The 26,653-nt window shown below is 42.7% G+C and overlaps 1 protein-coding gene across 2 annotated transcripts in view; it reads left to right on the top strand.

The window, feature by feature from the left end:
* The window catches only part of RPN2 (ribophorin II), a 37,374-nt gene extending 10,892 nt beyond the window's left edge, over nt 1-26,482 (top strand). The window contains exons 6-18 of one of the 2 annotated variants that reach the window (XM_075011760.1): nt 1,507-1,641; nt 3,635-3,811; nt 4,753-4,871; nt 6,980-7,085; nt 10,858-10,949; nt 12,202-12,316; nt 13,517-13,711; nt 14,032-14,118; nt 15,045-15,140; nt 16,860-16,935; nt 17,701-17,830; nt 20,893-20,966; nt 23,621-26,482. In XM_075011760.1, coding sequence (XP_074867861.1) covers nt 1,507-1,641; nt 3,635-3,811; nt 4,753-4,871; nt 6,980-7,085; nt 10,858-10,949; nt 12,202-12,316; nt 13,517-13,711; nt 14,032-14,118; nt 15,045-15,140; nt 16,860-16,935; nt 17,701-17,830; nt 20,893-20,944 — 1,380 coding nt within the window. In that variant the 3' untranslated portion in view covers nt 20,945-20,966; nt 23,621-26,482. The remainder of the gene's footprint in view (nt 1-1,506; nt 1,642-3,634; nt 3,812-4,752; nt 4,872-6,979; nt 7,086-10,857; nt 10,950-12,201; nt 12,317-13,516; nt 13,712-14,031; nt 14,119-15,044; nt 15,141-16,859; nt 16,936-17,700; nt 17,831-20,892; nt 20,967-23,620) is intronic. The other variant, XM_075011761.1, reaches the window with a different exon arrangement.
* Nucleotides 26,483-26,653: the final 171 nt, after the last annotated feature.

The raw sequence follows: 26,653 nt of genomic DNA, 5'->3' as shown, positions 1-26,653 counted from the left end.
TGGTCAGAGAAGTGGCTTTCATATTTAATTTAAAAACCCAATAATGCCACTATAAAACTATAAAAACTTTATTAATTGGTACATGTGTGAATACACATACATAAAACAGTATCATATTTCAATATTTGTAATGAGATGGATGAGCCTGAGACCCAGCAGGCAATTATGCTGAGTCCCCTCTAGGAAATTTCACACCCCACTGAGGAGGACCACCCTCCATTTTTCACACCTCTGTTCTGGGTGCTTACATACTGGTCACTTAATTTTATTACAGTATTTTTTCAGGTATCAATCTTTGGACCCTTTTTGTTCCCCCTTTTTAAGATAGGTACTATGTTTGTCTGCCTTCAGTTCCCTGAGACTTCACTACTTGACCACGAGTTCTTGGAGATCATTACAAACATTCCAAGATTGTCTCAGCTGCTTCCTTAAGTACACTGGGATTAATCAATTAGTGTCTGATAAATTAAATACATCCAATTTATCTAAATAGTCTTTAACCTGCCTTTGCTAGTTTGGCTTATGTTCCTTCCCCCATTTTAATAGTTATGTTGAGTATCTAGGCACAACTTACCTTTTTGTGAAAAGTGATGGAAAATAAGCATTAAATGACTATTTGATGTTCATTTTTAGTTCTCCTTCCTTGTTAATTAGAGGACCTACACTTTTCTTTGTCTGTCTTTTGTTCCAGAAGTATTTAAAAAACCTCTTCTTACCTCCTTTTATGTCCCTTGCTAGCTGTAACATGTTTTACCTTAGCCTAATATTGTCCCTACATACTTGTAATATTCATTTATGTATTCACCATTAGCAATTTGCCCATGTTTTCAATTTTGTAGGATTCCTTTTAATATTCACTATTTTAAAGAGTTTCTAATAGAGCTGTATTGACCTCTTACCATTCTTATCTTTCCTTCTCATTGGGGGAAGTTGCTTTTGTGTCTTTTAATTGTGTGTCTCTGAGAAACTATCGGCTCTCATATCCCTTAAATTTCTTCCCAGGGGACTTTGTCTATCAATTCTAAGTTTAAAGTCTTCTATTCGTAAGCCCATTGACCTTATTCTGCTGCTCTGACTCCTTCCTTTCCTTAGAATCTTTAAATTTAATTTCATGATGATTTTCACCCAAAATGCCTTCAGTCTTCAGATTTGCATCCGGTTTCTCCCTGTTTGTCAGAATCACGTCTAAAGCGACTGTCCCTCTGCTTTCTTCCACCTCCAGAAATGAAAAGTTGTCCTCAGTACATTCCAGTAACTTACTGGTCCGCTTTTATTTTATCACAGTAGTTTTCTGACAGATGTATGGGTAGTTACTAGTTCTTGTGTTTTAGATATTGTCATAGCTATAAAGGTTGTTCAGATTACAATAGAGAAAAATTGTCACAGTGATCTCCATACAAATACTCCCATGAATGTATGCCTAGTAGATGGAACTGGTCTCAATAATAGCTGTCTGTGGTACTTGTCTTTACCTTCCATGCAATTTTTCCCTCTTGTTGCTGTCAGGACCTTGTTGCCCGCTTGGATGACCTAGGTGGGATATATCTGCAGTTTGAAGAAGGACTTGAGACTACCGCATTATTTGTTGCTGCTACATACGCTCTGTCAGACCATGTGGGTACAGAGCCAGCGATGAAGGAGGTATGTACCAGATCCTTTGATCTAGAGGATGTAGTAGCTGTAAAAACCACTTAAGAACACTAATTATTGCATCTTCAGATGAACGTAAGGTGTCATTAGCATGAATGTCTAGAGCAGAATTTGACCCACAGCAAGCAGGTAATACAGAACTATGCAAAACCCATTATTTAACATCCAGTCAGAAAGAAAGCTGGACTTAAATACAGCAGATGTAAAGAAACATTATCAGATTTACCAAGGAAACATCAGCTGTGTCCTAGATGTTCTGTGCATATTGAGAGAATTTGTTGAAATGGGTTGGAAAAAGAACCCAGTGTTTTGCCTGCTGTTCTGATATTTCACATTTTATGTAGTACTTTATAGCTTGGAAATTATATATAAACATTAACCAAGATTCAGTGCAAACATCTTAGTTTGTGACTCCTTAAATATAGAGGTGTAATTAATTTCGACAGAAAAATATACCCTGGAAGAAAGTCGTTTTCCAAATATCATATTTTCAGGGTATGAATCCAAACGTGAAGAATGTGTTTCTCACGCACTATGAGCACCAGTAGGTAGAACAGAAATGTGGAGATAGCTAAATTAGACAGAAACCTTTATTGCAAGCCCTCTGCAGGATCATTTACTTACAATGTTTGAAGTGGAAAGTTCACTGAATGTCAGTGTACCTTTATGACTGTTTTATGTAAGGAAGTGGAGGGGAAAAAAGCTGTGTTGAGCCACTTAGTGCATCAGTCAGGTAAGATCAGCAGTGGGAGGGGGTCAAGAAGGAAGTCCGTGTGCAGAATCTGAGTTCATTGTTGGCTTTTTTTCATGCTGCTGCCAAGCAGACATGATGCTGGAGTAATTTGGATGTCGTTTTTGACACAGAGGTTCTTGGGAACACAGTCACACATTTTAGACTTGTCAGAATCCCAATGACAGGGAAAAAATAAATTGGTCCAATTAGAGAAAATTGTTTAGCGTAGATTCTAAATCATACTGTCAGGAGCTCTTTTGTTGGTTGACTTTTTAACTGATTGGAGAAAATATGTTGTTTTCAGAAATCTACTGGAGTTAAAGTTTATCAGGTTTATAATATTTAAACAACTTACCTGAGGGTTTTCATGGTGTTTAGCCAGGGTATCTTTTGCTAATTAAGGCCCCAGTCCTACAAGATGCTCTTTTCTGGTGACCAGCAGTTTCTGGGGTTGGCATGTAATACATCTGGGTTCCTGCAGTTGGGGTCATGTATCCATTGCCCATCAGCAGATGTGAAGGCAGTAAAATGAGGCAGGAGTAGATAAAACACAGTGGAAACTGAGTAGCTGAAGGCATATTTAAATGTGTTGGAGAAGACTAAATGGAGGCTGTTGAACAGGTGATTGTGGTGGGTGTGTTTGGTCTTGTAACAATAAATGAAATGTATTCCTTCCTTGTATAGTGGAGGGATGCCCTGGGAGCTAAAGTGTGTGCACAGGCTTCTGACTGACTGGCTTTGGGTACCATTCCATTTTCCTCTCAGAGGTCGTCCCTGATGCCCATGCTTATATCAAGGGGTAGTTTTCTATTTTGAAACAAATAGGCATGCTAAAGATTTTGTTTTAATAGGATTCCTGCTCTTGTGTCTCAAGCTTCCGACTTCATCTTCTTGCCTTGTGCTGTGAATTCTAGACTTGAGCAAGAGTCTTACGGTTCAACCTAGCCAACCTACAAGTAACTGTACCTTCTGTTGGTGCAGGGCTGACCTAACAGTAGTTTAAAGAAAATACATTTAAAACACCACAAACATAACACTTGTGGCTGTTGAATATTTGTATTTGAGTAAAACTGTTTTGCCAGTCGTGTCTGCAGAGAGATCCAAGTTGAAATCCCAGGAGTGTTAGGCATAGCTTCTGTTGCTGTACGAGGAGGTTTTTAGTACTTAGGCCCTTGTCTTTTGTTAGGGAAAGCTACTCTCCCCTCGCCTCCTCACCCCCATGTCTGGCTAAAATGTTCTGCTTTGTTTCAGGATCAGATAATCCAGCTGATGAATGCTATTTTTAGCAAGAAGAACTTTGAGACACTCTCTGAAGCTTTTAGCGTGGCTTGTGCTGCAGGTTCTTTATCCCAAAACCGCTACCACATACCCATCGTGGTCATCCCTGAAGGCCCTGCAGCTGTGTCTCATCATCAGCCCATACTCAGGGTGAGCTCCTAGACCTGCATCTGTCTATAGTCTTGTGTTAGGCTGCAGTGTTACAGGGACTGAATGGCTTAGTGCCTTTCATTTCTGGCATTGGTGCTCAAGTGTGTTCTTAATTCCTAAGTCCACATTCAGTGCCTATGTGAACAGTTTTATGTAGTCCTGAGTACTGGGGAGTAAGCAGAGGCAGTGCCACAAAAAGCACCACATAGTTTCAGCATAATTGCTTTTATTAGGAAAATAATGTTTCTGATCCTGGTCTGAAAGCATCATAAGTAACTAGGTAGACTGAGGATGCAGTGTTTGGCAGCCAAATCATGGGAAATGGTATTAGAAGGGAGGGGGTGCCTACAAGCATGCATCTCTGTCTTCCAAAAATTAGCTTCCCAGAAGTATGAATTTTACTCTTAGTAATCACTTAATCACTGTGATGCAGTGGGGCCAGAGAGTAGCAAGAAAGACGTCCGGGGAGGTATATAAGCCCTAGGATGGTCATGGTCTTATATCCTAGGTTACTAAAGGATAATTGGTGCACCTGGAGCTTATTCGGGCCCACCCAAGACCTAATTAACGCTCCCTCATTTCAGTCAGAGGGGAGGAAAGAAGGGCTGACTAGAATTTGAAGGAACATCACTGTGAGCCAGAGAACCAGAGTACTAGGGAAAGGGAAACCCTGTCCAAGCAGAGCGGAGGCACTCCCCGAAATGGAAGGCCAAGGGAAACCCTCCCCAAGCAACCTGCAGCACTGAAAGGACTGGTACCCAAAGTAGGTGCGTGGGCCTGGATATCTTCCCTGCTCTCCTTCCTTCCCACAGGAGCATGAGAAGAACCCATAATGCCCAAGAATAAGGACAAGACGTGGCTCCCTGACCCACAACACCAAGAAGTGTGAGACCCACCACAGTAGCAACTACTGTTTACAACACCATTTTTTCTCATTCTAGCTCCAAGTGACCAATGTCATGTCACAACCACTGACTCAAGCGGCTGTGAAGCTGAACCATGCGAAGTCAGCTTCTACCAAAGCCACTGTCCTTCACCAGATGCCATTTGCCCTTTCAGGGTAAGGAACAGACCTGTTTCTACTGCTTGATGTAAAGGAGCAACCTTTGTTGTGATAATAGTAGATATTTCTCCTCCTCCCACTGTCCTTTCATCAGAAAGAAGTACTTGTTGAATGACAATACTCAAGGCACCCGAGCATTTTATTGACAAGTATAGTGACTTTACGGCTGCGCTTTAGCAAGGATACTGAATCGTTGTCACGTGTTATTTCCCTATTGACGCAAATCTTTCCTTCCAACAATATGTCTGGCTTCTGAGAGGGTACACGTGGTGTTTTTCCTCTTTCCTAACTCTTTGGGGAGATGAAGAATGATTTTGACAGTGCTGGTCTGTATGCTTTGGTCTGCCTGACTTATTTTGGACTTATAATTGTTGTATCTGGTTATTGTAACTATGTTTGCTCTTTCTGACATCAGACTGGCACCTGAGATGCAGCCTTTATAAGATACATGTGGTGACCTAAATGACCACATGTTTGGTGTTACTGCCCTAATGGACCAGTTCAGGCTGATCCAGCAAGAGTTTGTGAGGGTGAGAGGAAGCTTCTCCACCTTTAAAAAAGGTGATTATTTCTGCCCCCGTTTTACTGGGTAAATCCACCCTGTTGTAAATCCACAGTTCCTCTGTTCATGACGGTTAACTATTGCAGTTTCTATAGACAGCACATCTCCTAAATCTTTGCCAACCAGAAACAATCCATGATAAAGTGACACTGTACTGTCCCCAGAAATTATCAGACATACAGCGCGAAGATATTTTTATTTTTGGAAGGGGTTAGAGTCTCTTTTAACCCAGTAATTCTAAATCCACTGTAATTTTTTCAGTCTTAATATGCCGCTTCTCTCAGATGCATATGTAATATTAAGGGGGTTCTGGGCATAGCTGAGAGAACCTACCCTGGTCAAATTGCTTAAAACCAAGATACTTACAGCCCAGACTGGGGTGTCCTTCTCAGTATGGCAAACCAAGCCAGCCACAGAAGTACCTCTCCTAGTCCCCAGACCCAGCCAGAATTTACAGTAGCAAATACTACAGGTTCTTCAGCTGTTGCAATGCACGGACTAGTACTCCTCCTACTTAGGTAAGTGGTTATGAAAACCTCTTTCATCAAGTCTACACAGACCCTTCCAGCCCCCAAAAGGACCAGCTACATTCCCAGGTCAATATTAGCTCTTACCCAAAACAGCATACTTTGCCGGTCCTCTAGAATCTAAACTCTAAAGATCTATTAAGTCAGTAAGGGAGCGGGGTGGGTCTGGGGGAGGGGAGGGAGAAAAATTGTTTAAGTGGTTTAATTACATACGCCAATCAAAGCTATTGATGCAGGCTGCAGCAGATGGTAAAACCTGCTATCTTGAAAGGCTCTAAAAATGCATCGTCTGAGGGGTGAATCCCCAGTCCAAACAGACTTAGTTCATAGCATAGATATTCTTGCAAACTGCTCCTGAGATGGAGGCTATGGGCAGTGGTCTGAGGACTGAAAAGACAAACCTGGCCACAGCCAGGGTCATCTTTATTGACTTGCCATGTGGGGGTGGGGGCAGAACTCTCTCTGGTCAGGTAGGCAATGGTGGACCACTTGGTCAGGGCACCTCTCCGTCCTTCGGTGGGGCATGCTGCCATTGTCAGGTTCATACATGATATTTCTCAGCCAAGTTCCTGAGATGTAGATTCAAGTGTGGGTTTGTGTTTAGCACATCTTCCTGGCTGGGAGGAGACCACGCCTTCCATTGTCACCCCTAGTCCTAAAACATTTCTAATATAGGTATAGGGCCAATATCTATAACTTCACATGAAAAAATGGCACAGATATACAAGTAGCATAAACAGATTCAGTGCTTCACCAGCTTTCATTAGACACCTCACTTGGCCGAAGATTTGGTGCAACTTAATACAGTGGTTATAGAAGTGGTTTCATATTTATTGTAAAAATCCAGTAATGTCACAACATGTAAGTTGTAATGCAGGAAAACCTAGCATACCTAGCTCTTGGAGTCCTTGACTTTTGTGTAGTTGGACACCAAGTTCACTGCTTGTTGTTTTCTTTTGTGGGTATTGTGGAGCCTGTGTTTTCTGTTCTTTAAATGTCTGATTGTGTTGTCACAGAGATATTTTTGAGCTGAATTTCATGCATGTCAAACCTGCCAGTGGATACTATGATTTCTCCATCAGCGTTGACGGTGACAGTCGATTAATTGCAAACAAAGTTGAGGTGAGTGTTTTGCGTTCTAATTGTGAAGTGTTTGCTCAGTGGAGCTACTTTAATTTCCACCATATGATGGTCTCACGTATTGGACTGAGTGGGCACCATCGCAGTCTTCGGTAGAGCCAAAGACTTGGATTTAGCCTACAGCGGGAGTTCTCAAACTGTGGATCAGAGTGGTCCTACTCCATTTTAATGGGGCCGCCAAGACTAGCTTAGACTTACAGGGGCCCCGGGCCAAAGCTGAAGCCTGTAGGGCTGAAGATACCAGCCTAAGTGGCAGGGCTCAGATTACACATCATCTGCCTTGGGCTGAAGTTCTTGGACTTTGGTTCCCCACCCATGGTGGAGTGGCTAGGGTGGGCTTAGGCTTCTGTTCCCCATGCCTGAAATTGTGTAGCAATTTTTGGTGTTATAAGGACTCATGGTACAGTGAAGTTTGAGAACCTTGGCTTGGGGATTTAGCATTGAGACTGGATTAGCCAATTACGAGCTCTGCCACTTGTCTGCTTGGTGACCTTGGGGGGAAGTTGCTTCACCCCTGTATTTCAGTGCCTTGAAGTCAGCTGATGGAAAAGAGTTAGATGTTATTGTTATGACATTAACTCAGGATCAGAAGCTGCATGTGGAGGGGGCAAGGAAAGGGTTCAGTTAGAGTTATTGTGCTGATTATTAATCACTTAGTAAATTATGTGTATATATTTAAAAATCAAATACAGAACCCAGATTAGTAACATTGGTAACGTAAAGCAAGTGTTTGCAGAGCATCGAGTAGTATGAAGTGATAGAAGAACTCATTAGTAATGTTGGTTTTCTGAGCTATTCGCAACTGCAGACAGTAAACTTAAGTGTGGTTGAAAAGCCCTGTTTTGCATTTCCTTATATAACGTGACAACTAATTGCTTACTTTTCTTTTTGTCTGTGTACATGCACTCTGTAATCAGACTTTGGTTCCTTCTATCTTGAAAATAGATAGACACTAAAATTTGGTTTGTCTCAGAGCAAGACTGACGGAGTCAAGTTGTAGGTGCAAATTAAAAAATACCTGTATAAACACCCCTCTGCTACCAGAAAGTCACCCACTGCCTGTTAGTACTTTCGAATAAATGTTTGGGATCCTATTCTGCCCTATTCCCAAGGTTTGCTTCAGAGAGTGTTTCTTTCACAAAGTCACTGCAGTGGTGAAAGTCGGGAATAGCTGTCACTCTTTTAAAGTGATGTGTACTCTGGAGGGTTAACTTTTTTGCCCTCAGTTGCTTCTAAAGAAAGAAATAGCATTTAAAATCTTACAGCGCAGTCAGCACAGAAAGTGGCGGGGCGGGGGAGGGAGGAGACAGTTATTTACAAGTGCTGACCTACGCCACACTTATCAAATTGGTGTTGTAATTGTAGTAATAATCACACTTAGTGTCAGGAAGGGATTGATGGTCTTGCTTAACCTCTCTGGAGGCATGCAGTGCTGAGGCAATGTATTAATGTCCATGGCTTTGTGTGATCATCTCCTAATAACAACACTCATTATTAGCAAGGAGGGCTGCCTGGGAGCCTTGTGTTCGGAGGCTGTCATTAGCATTAATTGTCCTTAATGCACACTAGTTTTTGACTGTAATGAGCTAAACTGCAGGGCTATTACTCCATGTGGAAAGACTGTATTTCCTGGCATTAAAATATTTGTGAGATGGGCCTGTGTGTAATAGTCAGTAAAGGGAGCTTCATCGACTAACACTTAGGTGCCCTCAGTTGCATTTAAAACTGGAATTGTGTGAGTCAGATTCTCCCTTCCTTTGTTCCTGTCATAGAGTCAAGATGAAGTTCTATTCTCTGGCTGACTGGGGCAGGATCTCCTACCAAGGAGAACATCTGTACTGAAGTCTCCAATTCTTAGTTGTAAAGGAACAGCATGTTAAGATTGGCAGAGGCAAAATATGACCCACCTCTTTATCTTTTTGCAAAAAAGTGAAGACCTTTAGATAACATCGGTATTGTGGGACAGGGTCTACCACTTATGAGCAATCCTACACTAGCAAACTGTAGTACGTGATGGGAAAACATCTTGGCAATGAACAGATTTCGACTCTAAGGAATGCTTTTATAAAATCATGTGAAGACCAAATCTACATGACAGAGCTGAAAAAGAGTTATATAAATTTTTGGAGCCAAGGTCCCTCCTGTTAGCTATCAGCCAACATAGGGATGCAAGTCTCTACGCTGTGTCCTTAAACTCTATCAGAAGCTGGGACTGCATGAGAAGGGATGAATCTTTCACTGATTTTTTGCTCTGTTCATGTCTGCTGAAGCACCTGGCATTGGCCACTGTCGGAAGACCGGATATTAGGCTCAATGGACCAGTGCTCTGATGTTAATATTCTTGTGTGAAGAGAACAAGTAGGCTAATTAAATGCTGTACTGAGCAGCAGCAGCTGCTTGTGATTGGGATGAAGATTGAAGTAAATCCCACTTAATTTGAATGTATTCTTGGATTGCTAACTCTTGGAGCAAGAGCTTTTGTTCTGTTCTGTTTGTACAGTGCCTAGCACAGTAAGGTGCTGGTCCATGCCATGAGACCGCTGCAACACAAATAGTAACTAGACTCTAAATTATAAAGGAGAATTTGCAAAATTGAAATAGAGGCCAATTGCATTTGTGAGTAATTTGGTTTTGCCTGGTGGTAAGAGATTGTGCAGAAAGACCCATTGCATGTTTAAGGCAAGAAACATGTAGCAGATAACTCTCAAACTTGTTAGCTAAGAACAGAACAGCAGCCATTCTGGGTCAGACCAAAGGTCTCTCTAGCCCAGTATCCTGTTTTCTGACAGTGGCCAATGCCAGGTGTCCTATAGGGAGTGAACTGAAAAGGTAACAATTTCTCTCCTGCCATCCATCTCCAGCTTTTGACAAACAGAGGCTAGGGACTCCATTCCACACCCATCCTGGCTAACAGCCATTAATGGACCTAACCTCCATGAATTTATCTTGCTCTTTTTTGAACCCTGTTACAATTCTAGCCTTCACAGCCTCCTCTAGCAAGGAGTGCAACATTTTGACTGTGTGCTGTGTGAAGAAGAATTTCCTTTTATTTGTTTTAAACCGGCTGCCCATTAATTTCATTTGGTGTCCTCTAGTTCTGATATTATGGGAACAAGTCAATAATTTTTCATTGTTCACTTTCTGCACACCTCTCATTATTTTATATACCTCTGTCATCTCTGCCTTAGTCTCGTCTTTTCTAAGATGAAAAGTCCAAGTCTCTTTAATCTTTCTTCATACGGGACTGTTCCAAACCCCCTAATCATTTTAGCTAGATAGCAGTAGGAACTGCAAAACTGCAAATAAAGTAACATACATTGTTTCCAGTAATTTAAAAAAACTTACAGCAGGATCTAGTTGCTTGAAGTATCTTTCGACACTGCTCTTTAGAGGAGGGCACCATAATCTTAAAATGGTCAGGTAGCCACCTGAGCATAATAGACAAGCTGCAGTTTACAGATCTCAGTGACAGGTCTGGATTGTGGATGTACAGGTGCTGGGATTGGTACATGAGCATATTCTTAATAAATGATCAGTGCTGGTCAATTTAGTTTCTGCCCTTCTTTCCTCTCCTCCATTCTCTCTCTCGCTCTCTCTCCCCTCCCCCACCCTCCCCCCAATTGTAGCAAAACCTGTTGTGGATTATCTTAGAAGTTTCTGGGGTAAGAGGAATTTCTAGGCATCTGAAGGAAAATATTTACATGAACTGTGTGTGTATATGCACTGTTAATTTCCCTGTTATGCTTGGCTGCAGTTGAAAGTGAAGGTCTCCACAGAAGTTGGCATTACAAATGTGGAGCTTTCTACTGTGGATAAGGATCAAAGCATTGCACCAAAAACCACAAGGTGAGGCAACTGTGTGAGATGCACTGGTAAATGACAGTATTGAACTGAGGCTGCTGTTCAGTATCTCCTGATCTGCTGCCATAGAAGCTCAAGTAGCCTTTTCTATTTAAAGCTCATCAGAAGTCTATCTGTGCCATCTCCTTGAGAGTTCATTAGGGAATATTGTTACTGTTTTTTTAACTGAAGAAAGTGCTGACCAAAGCTAGAGAAGCCCTGTAGCCCTCAGTTACTTCAGTGAAGCTACCGCATATGAGCAGTACTTAAGTCAGCAGATGCAAGTAGTTAAAATAATTGCTTATGTGCTCATGATATTGGCAGATTTCATCTAGAAGAGGGATCAGCAACCTTTCCAAGGCAGCTTGCCAAAATTTGACCTCTTGACTTCTGTGTACAGTCCAAGTGCCGGTGATACTTTTTAAAGTCACCAGCAGTCCTACCTTCAACAGCTTCATTAATAAATGAAGAAGCAGAGCTTTACCAGTTAGGTGGTGGTTGGTAGTATTAGCTGGTCTTTTGTTTGAGCAAGCCCCCCTATGCTAGGGGTTGCTAATGCCTGATCTAAAAGAACCTCTGAGATGAAAGAGTGGTGTGGAGTCATGCTGCTGCAAACAGAGTAGGGTGAAACTTCTCAGCTGAAACTTTAGTGAAAAATGCAGATTTGGTGACACTGATATGTTTCATGAATTTATCTGTTCTGTCAGATTATTTCAACCAAAAAATTCTGGAAATTAAATCATCTTTTGATATAAAAACCTTTGACTTGAGGGTGGTAAATTTTTCATTTTGAATTTTTCTTCAGTTTTATTTTATCCAGTTAGTTTCATTCAACCCAAACTTTTTTTTTTTTCACTTTTCCCTTTGCTGAAATGAAAATTTGGGGCAGTAAGAGAAGAGAGGATTTGAACTGCCAGCAAACTAAGAAATATATTTGCACAGCTCTAGCTGTAAGTCAGCTTTTGTGGAGTTTCTTTAAGTCTTGTATTTTCCCTTTAAAATATTCACCATGCAAATACCTTGCACAAATAACTCACACTAAAGAATTCCACTTAATTTTTTCCTCTCAGTTTTGTGGGAGGATGGTGTTGGAACAGAGGCATTTTAATTCTCTATACTGATGGTCTGTTCTATCGAGTAATCTACAATGAGTCTACTTACAAGTGAATCATGACACTGTTAGCCAGACTTAGACTTACCCTGTGTTGAAAAACCATCTCTAATAGTCTTTTTTTAATCCCCCCAACCACTTCCTCAGGGTAGCATATCCAACCAAAGCCAAAGGCTCATTCACAGCTGACAGCCATCAGAATTTTGCCTTATCTTTCCAGCTTGTGGACGTGAACAGTGGAGCTGAGCTCATCCCTCACCAGGTCAGGATGAATTTAATGTATTTAGCCTGTCATCTGGATGCTGCCGCCTGAGGCATCTTAGGCAGCAGTTGCTTTTTTGAAAAGCTTTCTTGGGCTTGGAAAGCCATCCTATTGTCTGTTTGAAATACATTGTGATGGGAAAATTTACATAAATACTCTGTACACTCAGAATGGAGGGAAAGAAGATTGGAGCTGAAGTGAGTGAATCAAATTCATTTACTTTTGGGGGGGTGGATTTTTAATAAGCTGTTGCTTATTTAAAGAAACAAATACAGAGTGGAGGAGGCTACATCCTATGCTGTAAAAGTGCATTTCTGTCTTGGATACAGAATGTTCCCTGAAACACTCACACCATTGTTGCATTTGATATAGCAGCCTCATGGTCCCTAGATCAGTCAGGTGATGATGATAAAATATCGCAAGTGGAGCCCAGGGAACCACCGCAGGAAATGCCAAGCACCTAAGTGGCTTTCTGGACTGCGATGGTTCCTGTACAGTAGACCCCCAACTTAGGCAGAGGTTGTGTTCTTGGCAACCCCACGTAAGTGGAATTTTCGCATAACTCAGGGAGGCAGGAAACTGACCAGCGCTGCCCATCTCCCTTGAGCAGCAGGGAATTGGGAACCAGGCTTCAGATCCCCACCGCTCACAGGAGGCAGTTTGCTGTGCCCTGTGAGCATGGGGAGCTGGAGCCTGGCTCGCAGGTCTCCTTTGCTCACAGGACACATTTTCCTGGAGCTGGTCAGTTTCCTGGCTCTTGCCTGCTGTGGGTAACTGGGAGCCAGGTTGCCACCTGGTTCCCAGGGACCAGGAAACCGCGCTTGTCAGGGGTGGCAGCCAAGAGTCAGGCTGCCGCCCCTGATAGGAGTGGTTTCCCCGCTGCTGTCAGGGGTAGCAGTCATATTAACCTGAGATACTGCCATCTCAAATGTGTGTATTTCAGAGTTTTGCTATATTACAATGTGGATACACTGAGAAGGATTGGGTTCAAATGAGAGTGCAGTAGTCAAGATTCCTGAATTCTGTTCGTAGTTCTACCACTGATTCACTCACCTTGGCAAATCACTTGCTGTCCTGTGCCTCTTTCTTTCTCCACCTGTAGAATATAAATACTTGCCTGCCTTCTTTGTGTCAAAAGCAAGATTTCTTCTTGTAATTATAATCTCTGCAAGTATAAAGCATTGTTTCTTTCCTTTTCAGACATTTGTGCGTCTTCACAATCAAAAGACTGGGCAAGAGGTGGTGTTTGTTGCAGAACCAGATGGCAAAAATGTGTATAAGTTTGAACTGGACACCTCTGAGAGAAAGACAGAGTTTGATTCTGCCTCTGGTACCTACACCCTTTACTTGATAATTGGAGACGCCACCCTGGAAAATCCAATCCTGTGGAACATGGTATGTTGTCATCTGTGCAATGACATGCTTGTGGGACCATGGCAGCTCTGTATGTCCAGGACAAGCAGCCATGAAACAGGGTCTCTGAGAGCAGCTCTATACCAACAATTTATAGGCTTAGAAGTAAGCTGACTCTGGAAGTAACTTGTGTGTACCAGCTGGCATTTGAGCATATCCAGTTGTATAGTGCTAAATGAACGGAAGGGAAATGTCAGTTTTAAAATGCAGTTCAGTAGGTCTATGACAGAGAGGTATAATAGCCTAGCCTTTGTAGGTCAGACACCTGAGTCACAGCTCTGTAATGTCCAATTCTGTTTCAGGTTGATGTTGTTATCAAATTCCCGGAGGAAGATGTTCCATCCACAGTCCAGTCAAAGAATCTTTTCGTTCCCAAGCCGGAAATCCAGGTACAGATGAAAAGATGGGAATTAGTTATATGGAGATGTACACATCTCAGAACTGAAAGGGACCTTGAGAGATCTTTGAGTCCAGTCCCCTGCACTCACAACAGGACGTGTGGCCACCCTGACACAAGCAACAAGAAGTCCTGTGGCACTTTGTGGACTAACGGATTTTTTGGAGCATAAGTTTTTGTGGGCAAAGACCCATCTTGTCAGATGCATATGACTAAGGCATCTGATACCTGTCACCCCAACAGTTTTTTGTAACCTAACCTGCCTCAAATTATTGGAAGGCCCCCTCAAGGATTGAACTCACAACCTTGGATTTACAAGGCTAAAGCTGTAACCGCTGAACTATCCCCTCCCCAATTCTGTTCTGTTTTTGATGCCCAGTATCATTTTTGCCTAGTCAGCGACAGTTAAGAAGCAGCCTTCCATACAAGAGCATCTTCACCATGTTATTGATGCCCATTAGAGAAGGAAAACAAAATCTCTTTTTAGAGAATAAGGTGTTTGTTGTTGCACCAAAGTATTGTGCCATCATCATGGAGATCCAGATTTAAGCAATGGGAACATACTTTGTGTCACTAGAGATCACACTTTCTGAAGAAGGCTTCCAGCTCCTAAAGATCTGTGTATCTCATGCTCTCCCATCAGGCCAACTCATGGAGTAGCTTTCATGAGGCATACCCAGGGATTCCCTGTGTGATAGGCTACAAGTGAAAATTTGACGCTGCAAGAAAGGGGGGGATTACATTTGGAAGGGGTGAGGTGCTTTCACAAGAAAGACATTGACTGTGCCTCAGATACTTACAGGGACTACCCCAATCAAAATTAGTGTCTGGGACCTGTGGTCAAGACTGAACGTGGTTACCTGTTGAGGTGACAGCTATTCTTGTGAAAAGAGCTTTTCATGGGATTTCTTTCTATAGCACCTGTTCAGGGAACCTGAGAAGAGGCCTTCTACAGTGGTGTCCAACACATTCACAGCCTTGATCCTCTCCCCACTGCTTTTGCTCTTCATTTTGGTAAGTCAAATGAATTTAAAATTTCTCCTCTTCCCCACAATCCAAAACTCACATTAATAGGTACAGGCACACCTCTTCCCTACACTCTCGGTAGGAGGAATTAAGCCAGTTTTTCCATCATGCAGAGAGAAGAGCAGGGTCTTCCTAGAGGTCCCTTCTGTCTAAGATAACTCGCTGGGTCTGTTTCATCCTTCAGTCATCTTAAGGCACCGAACATTTTAAAGAAAATATCGGAAAGCCCCTTGGCGTTCGTAGAAGAGCAGTTTTGATCTCTGGATATCAAGTGAGAGGCTATCATGTCACTGGAGGAATCCTTACATCAATTGGCTGCGTCACTTATTGGCTGATATATCTTCTCTCTAATCCTGAGGAAGAGCCTGTTGTTAACAAGGCAGGGCATTATGGAAATGGGATGTTACAAGCTAATTAGTGGAGCTACTTGGTGACCAATCTAGGTGCAATGGGCCAGACTAGTTTTAGTTCTAACTCCCTGTCCCTAAATGTTTTGTTGAATTTATGCTCCTGTTAGAAAACAAAAGCGCTGATTAGGATGAGGCCAGGCCTGCCGATGAGGGTGGGGGCAAAAGGGACAGTTACCCTGGGTCCCTCTGAAATGCAGTAGAGTGCTGCATGCTGCAGAGCATGCAGTGATGGGGGAGGGACAGGGCTGATTGCCCTGAGCCCCACCTCTTCTTCCCTTTTAGGGGCATGGAGCTGGGCTGCCTGCAGTGGCTCTTGGTGCTGCTGTATGAGGATGGGGCAGCATAAGATTCTCCCATGTGGTTCAACAGACATTTTCAGTTCTGACCTCAGCTGCCCATGTTGTTTCCAGCCCTAGATTCTTCCTGAAAAAGTCATCAGATGAGAGCTTTAATGTACAACATCAGCCAAGCAGTTGCATAGAGCTGTATCTTGTTACCTTCCGAATCCACAATGTCCTTGTTGATGACTGGCCTGGAAGTAATGGAAGGCTAGAAGATGGATAGGAGCATCAGTGAAGGCATGCCAGGTCAGTCATCAACAAGGACATTGTGGATGCGGAAGGTAACAAGATACAGCTCTATGCAGCCGCCCCCAAGCTTGTCTCACCCTGGGCTCAGTATGAGAGCATTGTGTTTACTGTGACCAGTTTTATTCATACGGCTTCAAGGCAAATCAGATTGCTCTGAGGGAATGGTGGGTTTGGAGGGTTTGTTTAGCAAAATACTTAAAGGAAATCCTGGAGCTTCTAAGGTAGCCGGTATCTAATCCTTCACGAAATACTGATGGACTGTCCGTTTTCCCGAAATTGGAAACAGATTCATTATTGCAACTAGGAGCAGTGTCTGGCAGAGAAGAGATGTGATCTTGTCTTGGCCACTTTCTGGGGGCTTGTCTGTCCAGGGAAGCTATTGTGAAATAAACATGGGTGTGAATTAATACTTAACCGCACAAAGACGCTGTCAGTGTATGTAAGAGTCTCTGTGTGAGGAGTGCTTGTGGAATAGCTGTTCTACAGTAGCCCTTCCACAGTAATGACTCCAGGCTATTTCCTTATGTAGAGAAGCAGCAACGGATTGATTTTGGCAGTCTTGGCCATCATTGTAATTGATGAGGAATTTGAAGCAGCTCCAGTGTGAAAGGCACATTGAAGAACTTTGTAGTTCACTGATGCCATTTTAAAATAAAAGCTAGTGCCTATTGAAGCCATTGTGATTGGGGTTTTATCTTTTCTTTCAGTGGATAAAAATTGGTGCCAATATCTCCAATTTCAGCTTTGCCCCCAGCACCATTATCTTTCATCTGGGACATGCTGGTAAGTGCTCTCTGATTTGACCTCCTTCCCATGTGGACTTTACAGATGACTACTCAGATTATAAATGGACTCACAACCTATTAACTGTAATGACTTAATAGCGTAACATTTCTCTTGTTTGCCTTTTGCCTCTCCAAATTGTTAGTATGGTGATAAACAAACCTGTTTTGTCCATCAGCTTATAACAGCTCTCATTATTCCAGATTCCTCTTGCACACCACTTACCTACACTTAATAGCACTCCTCATATCCAGGGGTCACTATTTTTATTGTGTATTCACCCTTTGGTACGCGAATTTTTTTGTGTGAGAGGAGTGGGGATGAAGGCCTGTTGGATCTCCTTGAGTCAGTGTGTACATGCATGCTCACTTCAGACCAACTTGTCCTGCTCAAACTTGGATGGGACAAGTTTTCTCTGACAGCCTGGACCTTTCATTGGCACTTTGGTTCCTCACAGAACCCTGGAAGAGCCTCTTCATCTAACATCCTCAGACTTGCATATTGCATCTGTCAGTCTTCATCTGAAGAGAATTGGCCATCAGTCACCAATGCCACTCTTTCATCAACCATAGTGGCACATGGCTCTTGTTCCCTTGGCACTTGTTACAATCATTCTGGTTCTTCTGGGCCAATGAGCTAGACTATGAACAGAATCCAAGGCTTGGAAATGGCAGCACAGTGTGTTGCATCTAAACCATCTGGTGCCGTGAACAATTTTAACTAGGGCCTCACTTTGAAATGAGATTTTCTGTCTTGTCTTCCTAGCCATGTTGGGGCTGATGTATGTCTATTGGACTCAGCTTAACATGTTCCAGACTCTGAAGTACCTGGCCATCTTGGGCAGTGTCACATTCCTGGCAGGCAACAGAATGCTGGCCCAGAAAGCAGTAAAGAGGTAAGAGGAAGGGAGGTGGCTGTAACTGCAGGGTCATGCTCCAGGAAGGAAAGGAAGGCAGACATGTTGACAGCATATGACATCAGCAACTGATCCAGTGCTGAGCATGAAGTTACTAGTGAGAGACGGGCAGCTTCACCATGTTCCACTGTCAGTTTTCAGCACAAACCCCTGCTGGAGTGCCAAATAGCAGGTAGTCTAGCTGCTTGCAGATGATAGCTGGGGAGTGGCTGATTGTTACTGAAGACTTTCCCACTGTGGTGTTTTATGAATGGATTATAAAGCAGTGTAATGAATTGATCAAATACGTAACATTGTGAGAAAGGAAGTGTCTGCTTTTCCTTGTGCATTGACAGAACATGGGTTTTCTAAAGTCATAGGCCAAGACTTTTAAACTTGAGCGTAAATTAAGATATGTAAATGAGTGTATTGTTTCTCAGAAGCACAGAACAACCAGCAGCAAGCGTGATGCATTAGCATTGTTGTAAAGAATCGCCAGCTTGGATTGTGAAGGACAAATGGTGCCAACCAACATAATACTTCTTTTTCCCCATTGGGTTACTATCCTGGTGGTTGGGGGGAGGGGCAGTAGATGCAAAGTATTTTGCAGGGTTGGTTTGTTTGTTTTTTAAAGTATTGCTTTTGGCACAGTTCCCCGATGACATTCTTGTACGCAAATAAGGGAAGTGTGGTGTAGGTGAAATGTAGGGTGGAGCAAAACTGATAGGCTACTCAGTCCTTGATCGATATTCTTTTAACTTCAAACTGGGAGGCTGTATCTACTGGAGCGCCCCGGAGTAATGAGAGAGGGTCTCTCCTAGGTCTGGTACAAAACAATATTTTCATTAAAGGCAAGTGCAGAATGCTTCATTTGGGAAAGAAAAGTCAAATGCACAACTACAAAATGAGGAATGACTGTCTAGGAAGTAGTACTGCTGAAGAGGATCCGGGGCTTACAGTGGATCACAAAATGAATATGAGCCAACAACGTGGTGCAGTTACAAGAATGACTAATATTCTGGGTTGTATTAATAGAAGTGTCATATGTCAGACGTGGGAGGTGTTTGTATTGCTCTGTTCAGCATTGGTGAAGCCTCAGCAGAACAGTGTGCATTGTCAAGCCCCAGGCTTCTATGAGTTTATGAGCTTTGCTGGAGCTGCTGGTGGTGCAGTACTTTTGAGGGCAAGCCCACCTAGATGCCTAAATGCAAACTAGGGAGCCTAAATTGAGGTACCCAAGTTTGAAAGTCTGGGCTGCAACCCTTCCCTTGGAAGAACTGTCATTACAGCAAAGCACACACTCTAAGGAGAGCATTTGCTGTGTGGGGTTCTAAATGTTACATCAGTGTATTTACAGTAACTTTCATGACAAGATTACTCTGCAGTTTCAACTTTTCACAGTTTCACTTACTGGGTTAAATGCTTTTGTGGTGAAGGGGATGTTGCTTTGACTTCCTGTAGTGGTACAGGGTTGATCCAATTTCCATGAAAGCCAGTGGACCAACTCCTTGGAATAGCCATTAAAAGGGATCAATCATGAGACTAAAGTGCTAATTTCCTGCACATGTGGAATTTCTCTCCCTTCCCCACTATTACATGGATAACGCTCTTCAAGCAGGTTGGGGATATGAGCGCGTAGCCAGCTACATGCCTAAACCTCCAAGCAAGTCCTTTCCTAGCTGGCGTTGCTGTCTGTATCCCCTTTGACTTACCTATCAGCACAAACCTTCCTATTGGAAGTAACCCTTTATAAGAACATAAATCTAAAACTTCTTTCCCCTCCTCCCTGCTCTAAAACTTAGTGTCCATACCCTGTGGATATATCACTGGCCCTTTAATAGTCATTGTCCATAGCTCCTTCTCATAGAGACACCACCACTGTAAAGTCATCTTGCAAGCACCGGTGTACTTTGGCTGCCTTTAGAGTGCTTCTCAATGGCCCCAGCATCACTACAGACGTAAGTCACAGCCATTTTCTTCCTCAGAGCCTCAGGTCCCTCAGTTGTCACAGTCAGTTGCTGTCACTTTAAACCTAATTTCAAGATTCAGGCTTTGATTCCTGTTTGCAAGTGCAATGCCTGGCTGCTGAGCTTACCCCGGACACATTTTTAGTCAAACCTGTTCTCTTCTTACCTTGCCCTTGTTGGTGCCCTGGAAGGAGTTTGCACGTGCACATTCACACATTTTTACGAAGCAATCAGAACCGAGAGAAGTGCAGCATTTTCAGTGGCTTTATACTGATTTATTGCCTTTAAATAAGCCGCATTCAGATGCTGCGGCTGGGTAAAAGTGATGAGCTAGCTCAACAGAGTTCAGTTCTTTCACACAGCATTTCCCAGCCATGCTGAGGATGTGCCGCATGGTATTTCTGCTTTCCTTTTTTGCCTAGAGCTCTGTATCAGGAGTTCTTTTCTGATGGAGCTGTGTTTTGTCATTCTTTCCTATGTTTCAATTATTGCCAGTGCAGTGAGTCTGAAGTTTGCTTTTTGATAAGACAGTACATAGAAATGGTAAAAGTAAAACCAGAAGTTGTTAGTGTCTGTATGATGAAATCTGAAGAATCAGAGAAAGAAGATTTCTTCTGTGACTGCTTCAGCTCTACCAGGGCTTCTGTTAGCAGATAAACGGGAAATGACTGGCTTCCTACCTCTGAGAACACCCTCTGCATGTTGAACCATACTGTTCCATTGGTTGTGATACCTATATGTTTTTACCAAAATGCCAACTTGAAAATAAAATTTCCACCAAACTGTAGAACTTCCACCAATCCTTCAGGGTCTCATGACGATAAAGGCATCGTTTGTTGGCTTACTGCCAGCCCAATGTAACCCTTGTTCCTAGCCCATGTCAGATACTGGGAACAATGGCTAACCTGACACAGACTTTGAGACAAAGCCACTCTCCTGGTGTGAACAGCACAGGAGAGGTAGCACCAGTAACACCTGGCAGACACTTACATCTACATTGAAAGTACTGGAAGCCCTGGTTTTGCTTTTTGCATTTTCTTTGATCTGCTCTCCTCCTCACTGTCCTCTGAATCTTTCCCTTTCTCCTTTTGGCAGGATTGCTGCAGAACAGAGCAGTAGGTTGGCAAAGTATAGAACGCTGCGGTAAAAGGGGGTTGCTCTCCCTAGAAGTAAGGGCTCTTTTGGAATTTGCCTTTCCCAGGCATTCTGGCTGCTTCATTTCATTCTCATCGCTCACTCCTTGGCCAAAAGAAATCTTATCTGAAGCCACTTTCCAACCTGGCATGTACGGCTTTGAATCTGGGATGGGGGCGTATGATTTGCAGTTAGATCTGTCTTAGATGTGGTTCTGTTCTCTGTGTGCAGTAAGGGAAGATGACTTGTGTGAAGCCTTCATTCACCCGAGTTTGTGACGCTTACATGCAGAAATACTTACCGCCTTTTTATTGTGGGCCAAAGGATTCTATATGACAGTGAAACAAAAGCTAAATTAAGCACACAAACCTTTAAATGAATGATGGATGTTGTGTAGAGCAGGGACGAGCAAACTTTTTTTTTAATGCTGATCCCTATTTTTCATCCCTGTTATTAGCAGACGTCCCCTCCCTTCCCCCACCCACACGCCACACACACTTGTTGAATATATTCCAAACTCAGGAAATTTTGCTTATGTTTATATTTAAAAAAAAAAACAACTCTTGGCACATGTAAGAAAATAAGTATGTAGAATGTTAAAAACGTGGTTTATAAATGTGAATACACATGCATAGAACAGTAACGTATTTCAGCATTTTTAATGAGATGAGCCTGAGAACCAGCAACCCCATTGTGCTGTGCTCCCCTTATGAAATTTCATGCCCACCAAAGGGGCCCACACCCTGCTCTAGATGCCAGTGTAGTGAAAGTGGTTGCTGCACAAGCTTCTCTCCCACAGCTTTCACTTCTCTCCTCCTGACTTGCAGTGTTTCTGCTGTTTCATTCCTGGGCATTGTTAGCAGAGTCTGCCAGTCGGGCTGCAGTGTGTATGGCTTTGTGGAGTGGGTAATCATATGCAGCAGAAGCAAAGCCAAGCCACCCACCTCTTTTGACTTGTGACCTAAGCCAGGATTTATCCACATATCAAATTAGACTTGACTTCATGGCTTGCACTGGCGTCATAGAAAGTCAGGCCAGAAGGGGACTGCTAGATCGTGTAGTGTGACTGCCTGTGTATCACAGGCAACCAACAGCACCCTCACACTAAACCCAACAACCCAAATTAGGTCAAAGGAATACAGCCCACAGGAGACTAGACTGTTATACTCCACAGACAGAGGCAAGACCAAGGTGCATTGATGGCAGGGACGTGATTAAATAAGACCTAGCCAAATAATCCTGCAAGTGACTTGCCCTCCATGCAACCGCGGAACATGGCGGGGAAAAAACCCAAATCCCTTCCCAGCCTCACAAATGGTGAGCAGTTAGACCACAGCCTGTGAGCCAGAACCAGGCAGGCAGGCAGCTGTGAGAAAAGACACCTCAGAGCCATGACTGCCATGTCCGATCTCCCCTCTTCAGCCATTGCCATCTTTGATGCTTCATTTTAAAAACTCTGAGAACACGGAGGGAAGAAAATCCCTTCCTGACTTCCTTCAGCAGCCAGTCCCTTCCACATATGAAATCATTTTGAGAGCTCTGCTGCATCCCTTTCCTGGCATAAAGCCCTTCATTTTTGCTGTTAATTTGGAGTGGAGAAGGTTCCCATTCACCATTGCCATGTTGGATTTACCTGGCAGTCATCCTGTGGAGTCAGACTGTCCAGCATGTTGCCTGTCTGTCTGCATGTCTGTTGTTTCTATGCATGCATGATAACCTCATTTCTCATACGCTGTGCATTTTTTCAGGGATGAGAGAGGAAAGAAAGAGAATCAGACTGTGATACAGTCATCTGATAGAGTTGAAACCCCTAGAGAATACAGATCTCTCCAGCCTATATATGTTTTGAAGTATATACTGTTATATGGACCCTGTGCTCTAGGCACACATAATGAGTTTGTTTAATTTCCACAGCACTGAAGATTTGGCCCCATGTCCCTTTCAAGACATCCCTGTCACTGCCTTTCCACTCTCTCCTAGGTGTTTTTGAACCTTTGCAAATACAAAAAATCTGACCTAACTGGAGCAGAAGTGGCTTGATAACTCCTCTGTGAGCTTAGCTTCATTTTGCTCTGGCTGATGAATACATTAAATCCTTGGTGCCGCAGTATTGAGGAATGCCACTGTGTGTCTTTCATGCACTTCCTTAGCTAGAGCTAAATGCTGTCAGCTGCAGGCACCTGTTTTTACCAGCCCCTCTAAACCAAGAATGCGTCAGTTTGCAATTTGTTATAACAGTGTTCAGTATATACACACTCTGAACTCTACCGCATCTCCGGGGCTGGCTCAAAAGCATGAGCACCCAGACCCTTGGCTCTTGTCCCTTCCAAGACCCAGACCCATTCATTCTAGTTGTATAAACGAACAGTTTCTTGGTAAACTTAATAAGTGGACTAAACCTGAACTGAGCTTTGCACTCAGCCACCAATTTTTAACTTAGTTTCTGTTTTGCAAGACTGGTCACTTCCACCATGTGCCAGAAATCCACCTTTGCGTGTCCTGGACATTTCACTGCTCTTTCTGTTTGCCTGCCCCCTTCTCCTCCCTGTTACATTGTGGTATGATTTATCGTATCTTTGCCATGTAAAAAAAAAAGTCTTCCCTCAAAAGAGCTTGGGATACTTAATGAGCAAGGAATTGTAACCTTGTACTGAAAATGTTAATGTGGTTTGAATTTCTTTCTTTTCAGGGCACATTAGTACCAGAAAAATGGAGGAAATGAGGGGAAAAAATCTCTACTGAAAAGTAGCCAAGAAACAAACAGTGCAAAGACCAGAAATTGGAAGGCAGGAAAGAATGTTTATAAAGTCAAGAGACTTGTGGTTACACTTTTTTATTTTTGTTTTCCTCACTTGTGATTAATGGCTGGCTGAGCACTTTTGTCATTAAGAACTGAGCCAGCAAAGGCCATGTATTCTCTTCCGCCCCCCGAGTGCTTGAATTCTGACTGGACAAATTTTTTAATTCTGACATCCTTCTCCCCTGCCGCCACTCCACGCCTCCTCCCCCACTCCTGCAGAATAAAAGGACGATGAGAGGAAAGAAGACTTCCGTGTTTATTCCCAGGTGTTGTGATGTAACATTGTGTTCTATGTGAGAATGAAATACACATTTCATTGGCTTTACTTACCCCATAATTTATTTCTTCTAAGCAATGCATACTGTTGTGTGAAGTTTCTCTTCTCATGATACTTCTCCTACAGTTTGACACTTGCTTGCAGATCCTTCCCTAGTCTGTTCCCATTCTATTTCAGGTAGGTAAGTTTGTGCAACAGGCCTTTCTGCTCTTGTGCTGTTATATGATAGCTGTAGAAGATACAGCTGTGAAACCCACATTTCTCCAGTAATTGCTGCTTTGTGCACTGAAAAGCTGTCTGTAAAATCTATTTGTAGGGATGTTAGACACCCTAATTCTAGAATCCAGACTCAAGACCAAATTCTGTGCCTAAAGTAGGGTAAGAAACTGTCCATGGTGCTGAAACACAAAAGGCATTTTATTGTACATTGTTAATTATTTTTTCCTGGGTCCCACACAGCATCACTGAAACTCTAATAAGGGGCATTCAGCCTGGGGCTCTGCCATCAGACAACTTTGTTTCCGATCCCGTACTGATCTCACCACTTCCAGAGTGATAGCTTTGTTTTGTGTCTTTTTGTAGTAGGTAACTTGCAGGTGGGAGAGAGATGTTCTGGTACACTCTGTGAATGTCACATTTGCAGTGGGCTTGCATTGTTAATGTGATGGATTTATTTTGAAGGTGAAAGGACTAGTTGGACACTAAGACATGCTAACTATACGTTCCTGGGCCATTGGAGCCCAGCCTGTGGGTATTGGAAGGTTAGAAGTGACTTAGAAGCCAAAGGCTAGAAATTTTTAAAAATCTGAGTAATGCCCTAGCAAGCCACATCCCAGTGGTGACTTGTCATTGTGACCTTTTAGCTCCACTATCTTAACCTCTTTCTGAGAAAACATGGAATTTAAAAATAGTTTTGGGTAGAGTTTGACCCCCATCCTTCTTCCTCAATCAATTCCAAGCACGCACACGCGCGCACGCACACACACACACCTCTCTCTCTCTCTCTCTCTTTCTTTCTGTGTTCTGAAAATGTTTAATGTTAGTCCTGTGCCTGGACTCTTCAATGTCCCTCCTTGCAGCTGTTGTCCATCACTACAGCTGTAGAGAACATAAGAATAGCCACATTGGGTCAAACCTAAGGTCCATCTTAGCCCAGCATCCTGTCTTCTGGCAGTAACCAATGTCAGGTGCTCCAGAGGGAGTGAACTGAACAGGTTATCACCAAGTGATCCATGCCCAGTTGCCCATTCCTAGCTTCTGACAAACCCAGGCTAGGAACACCATTCCTTCCCATCCTGGCCAATAGCTATTGGCGGACCTCCATGAATTTTAACCCTGTTACAGTCTTGGACTTCACAATATCCTCTGGAGAGGAGTTCCACAGATTGTGTGAAGTAATTTCCTTTTGTTTGTTTTAAACCTGCTACCTATTATTTTCATTTGGTGACCCCTAGTTCTTGTGTTATAGAAACAAGTAAATAACTTTCCCTTTACTTTCTCCATACCTGTCGTGATTTTGTAGAACTCCATCATGGCCCCCCCCTTTAGTCTTCTCTTTTCTAAAATGAAACATTCCAATTTTATTAATCTGTTTCCATCCCAATCTTATTAATCTCTCTTGTATGGCAGCTGTTTCATCCTTCAGTTATTTTTGTTGCCCTTTTCTGAATTTTTTTACAGTGCCAATATCTTTTTTTAAAGATGAGGTGACCACATCTGCACACCCTGTTCAGGAGGTGGGCATACCATGGAGTTACATAGAGACAAAAAGATATTCTCTGTCTTATTCTCTATCCCCTTTTAAATTTTTCCTAACGTTTACTTTTTTGACTACCGATGCACATTGAGTAGATGTGTTCAGAAAACTATTCACGGTGATTCCAAGATCTCTCGAGTCGCAACAGCTAATTTAGTCTCCATCATTTTATATGTATATTTGGGATAATGTTTTCAAATATGTATTGCTTTTCAATTATCAACAGTAAAATTCATCTGCTATTTTGTTGCCCAGTCACCTAGCTTTTTAAGAGCCTTTTGAAGCTGTTCAACACCTGCTTTGGACTTAACTACTGGGAGCAGTTTTTAGTATCTGCAAATGTTGCCACCTCACTGTTTATCCCTTTCTCCAGATCATTTATAAATACTTCGAATCAAATTGGTCACAGCATGTACCCCTGGGGGACAGCACTAGTCATCTCTGTCCATTCTAAAAACTGACCATGTTTTTCTACCCTATGTTTCCTGTCTTTTAACAGCAAGGACCCTCCCTCACATCCCATGACAGCTTACTTTACTTAAGAGTCTTTAGGGAAGGACATTGTCAAAGACTTTCTGGAAATCTAAGTACACTACATCCACTTGATCCCCCTTGTCCATATGCTTGTTGACCCCTGTTTCAAGAATTTTAGTAGATTAGTGAGGCATGATTTCCTTTCACAGAAACCATGTTCACTTCTTCCAATAAATTATGTTCATCTATGTGTCGTACAGTTCTGTTCTCTACTATAATTTCAACCAATTTATCCAGTAGTGAGGTTAGATTTACCAGCCTGTAATTGCCAGGATCACTTCTAGAGCCCTTTTTAAAAAATTCTCACTTTAGCTATCCTCCAGTTATGTGGTACTGAAGCTAATGTAAAGGATAG

This window comes from Carettochelys insculpta, chromosome 17, assembly GCF_033958435.1.
Source record: "Carettochelys insculpta isolate YL-2023 chromosome 17, ASM3395843v1, whole genome shotgun sequence".
NCBI lineage: Eukaryota > Metazoa > Chordata > Testudines > Carettochelyidae > Carettochelys > Carettochelys insculpta.
Note: the sequence above shows the minus strand (reverse complement) of the source record. Positions and strands in the feature narration are given on the sequence as shown.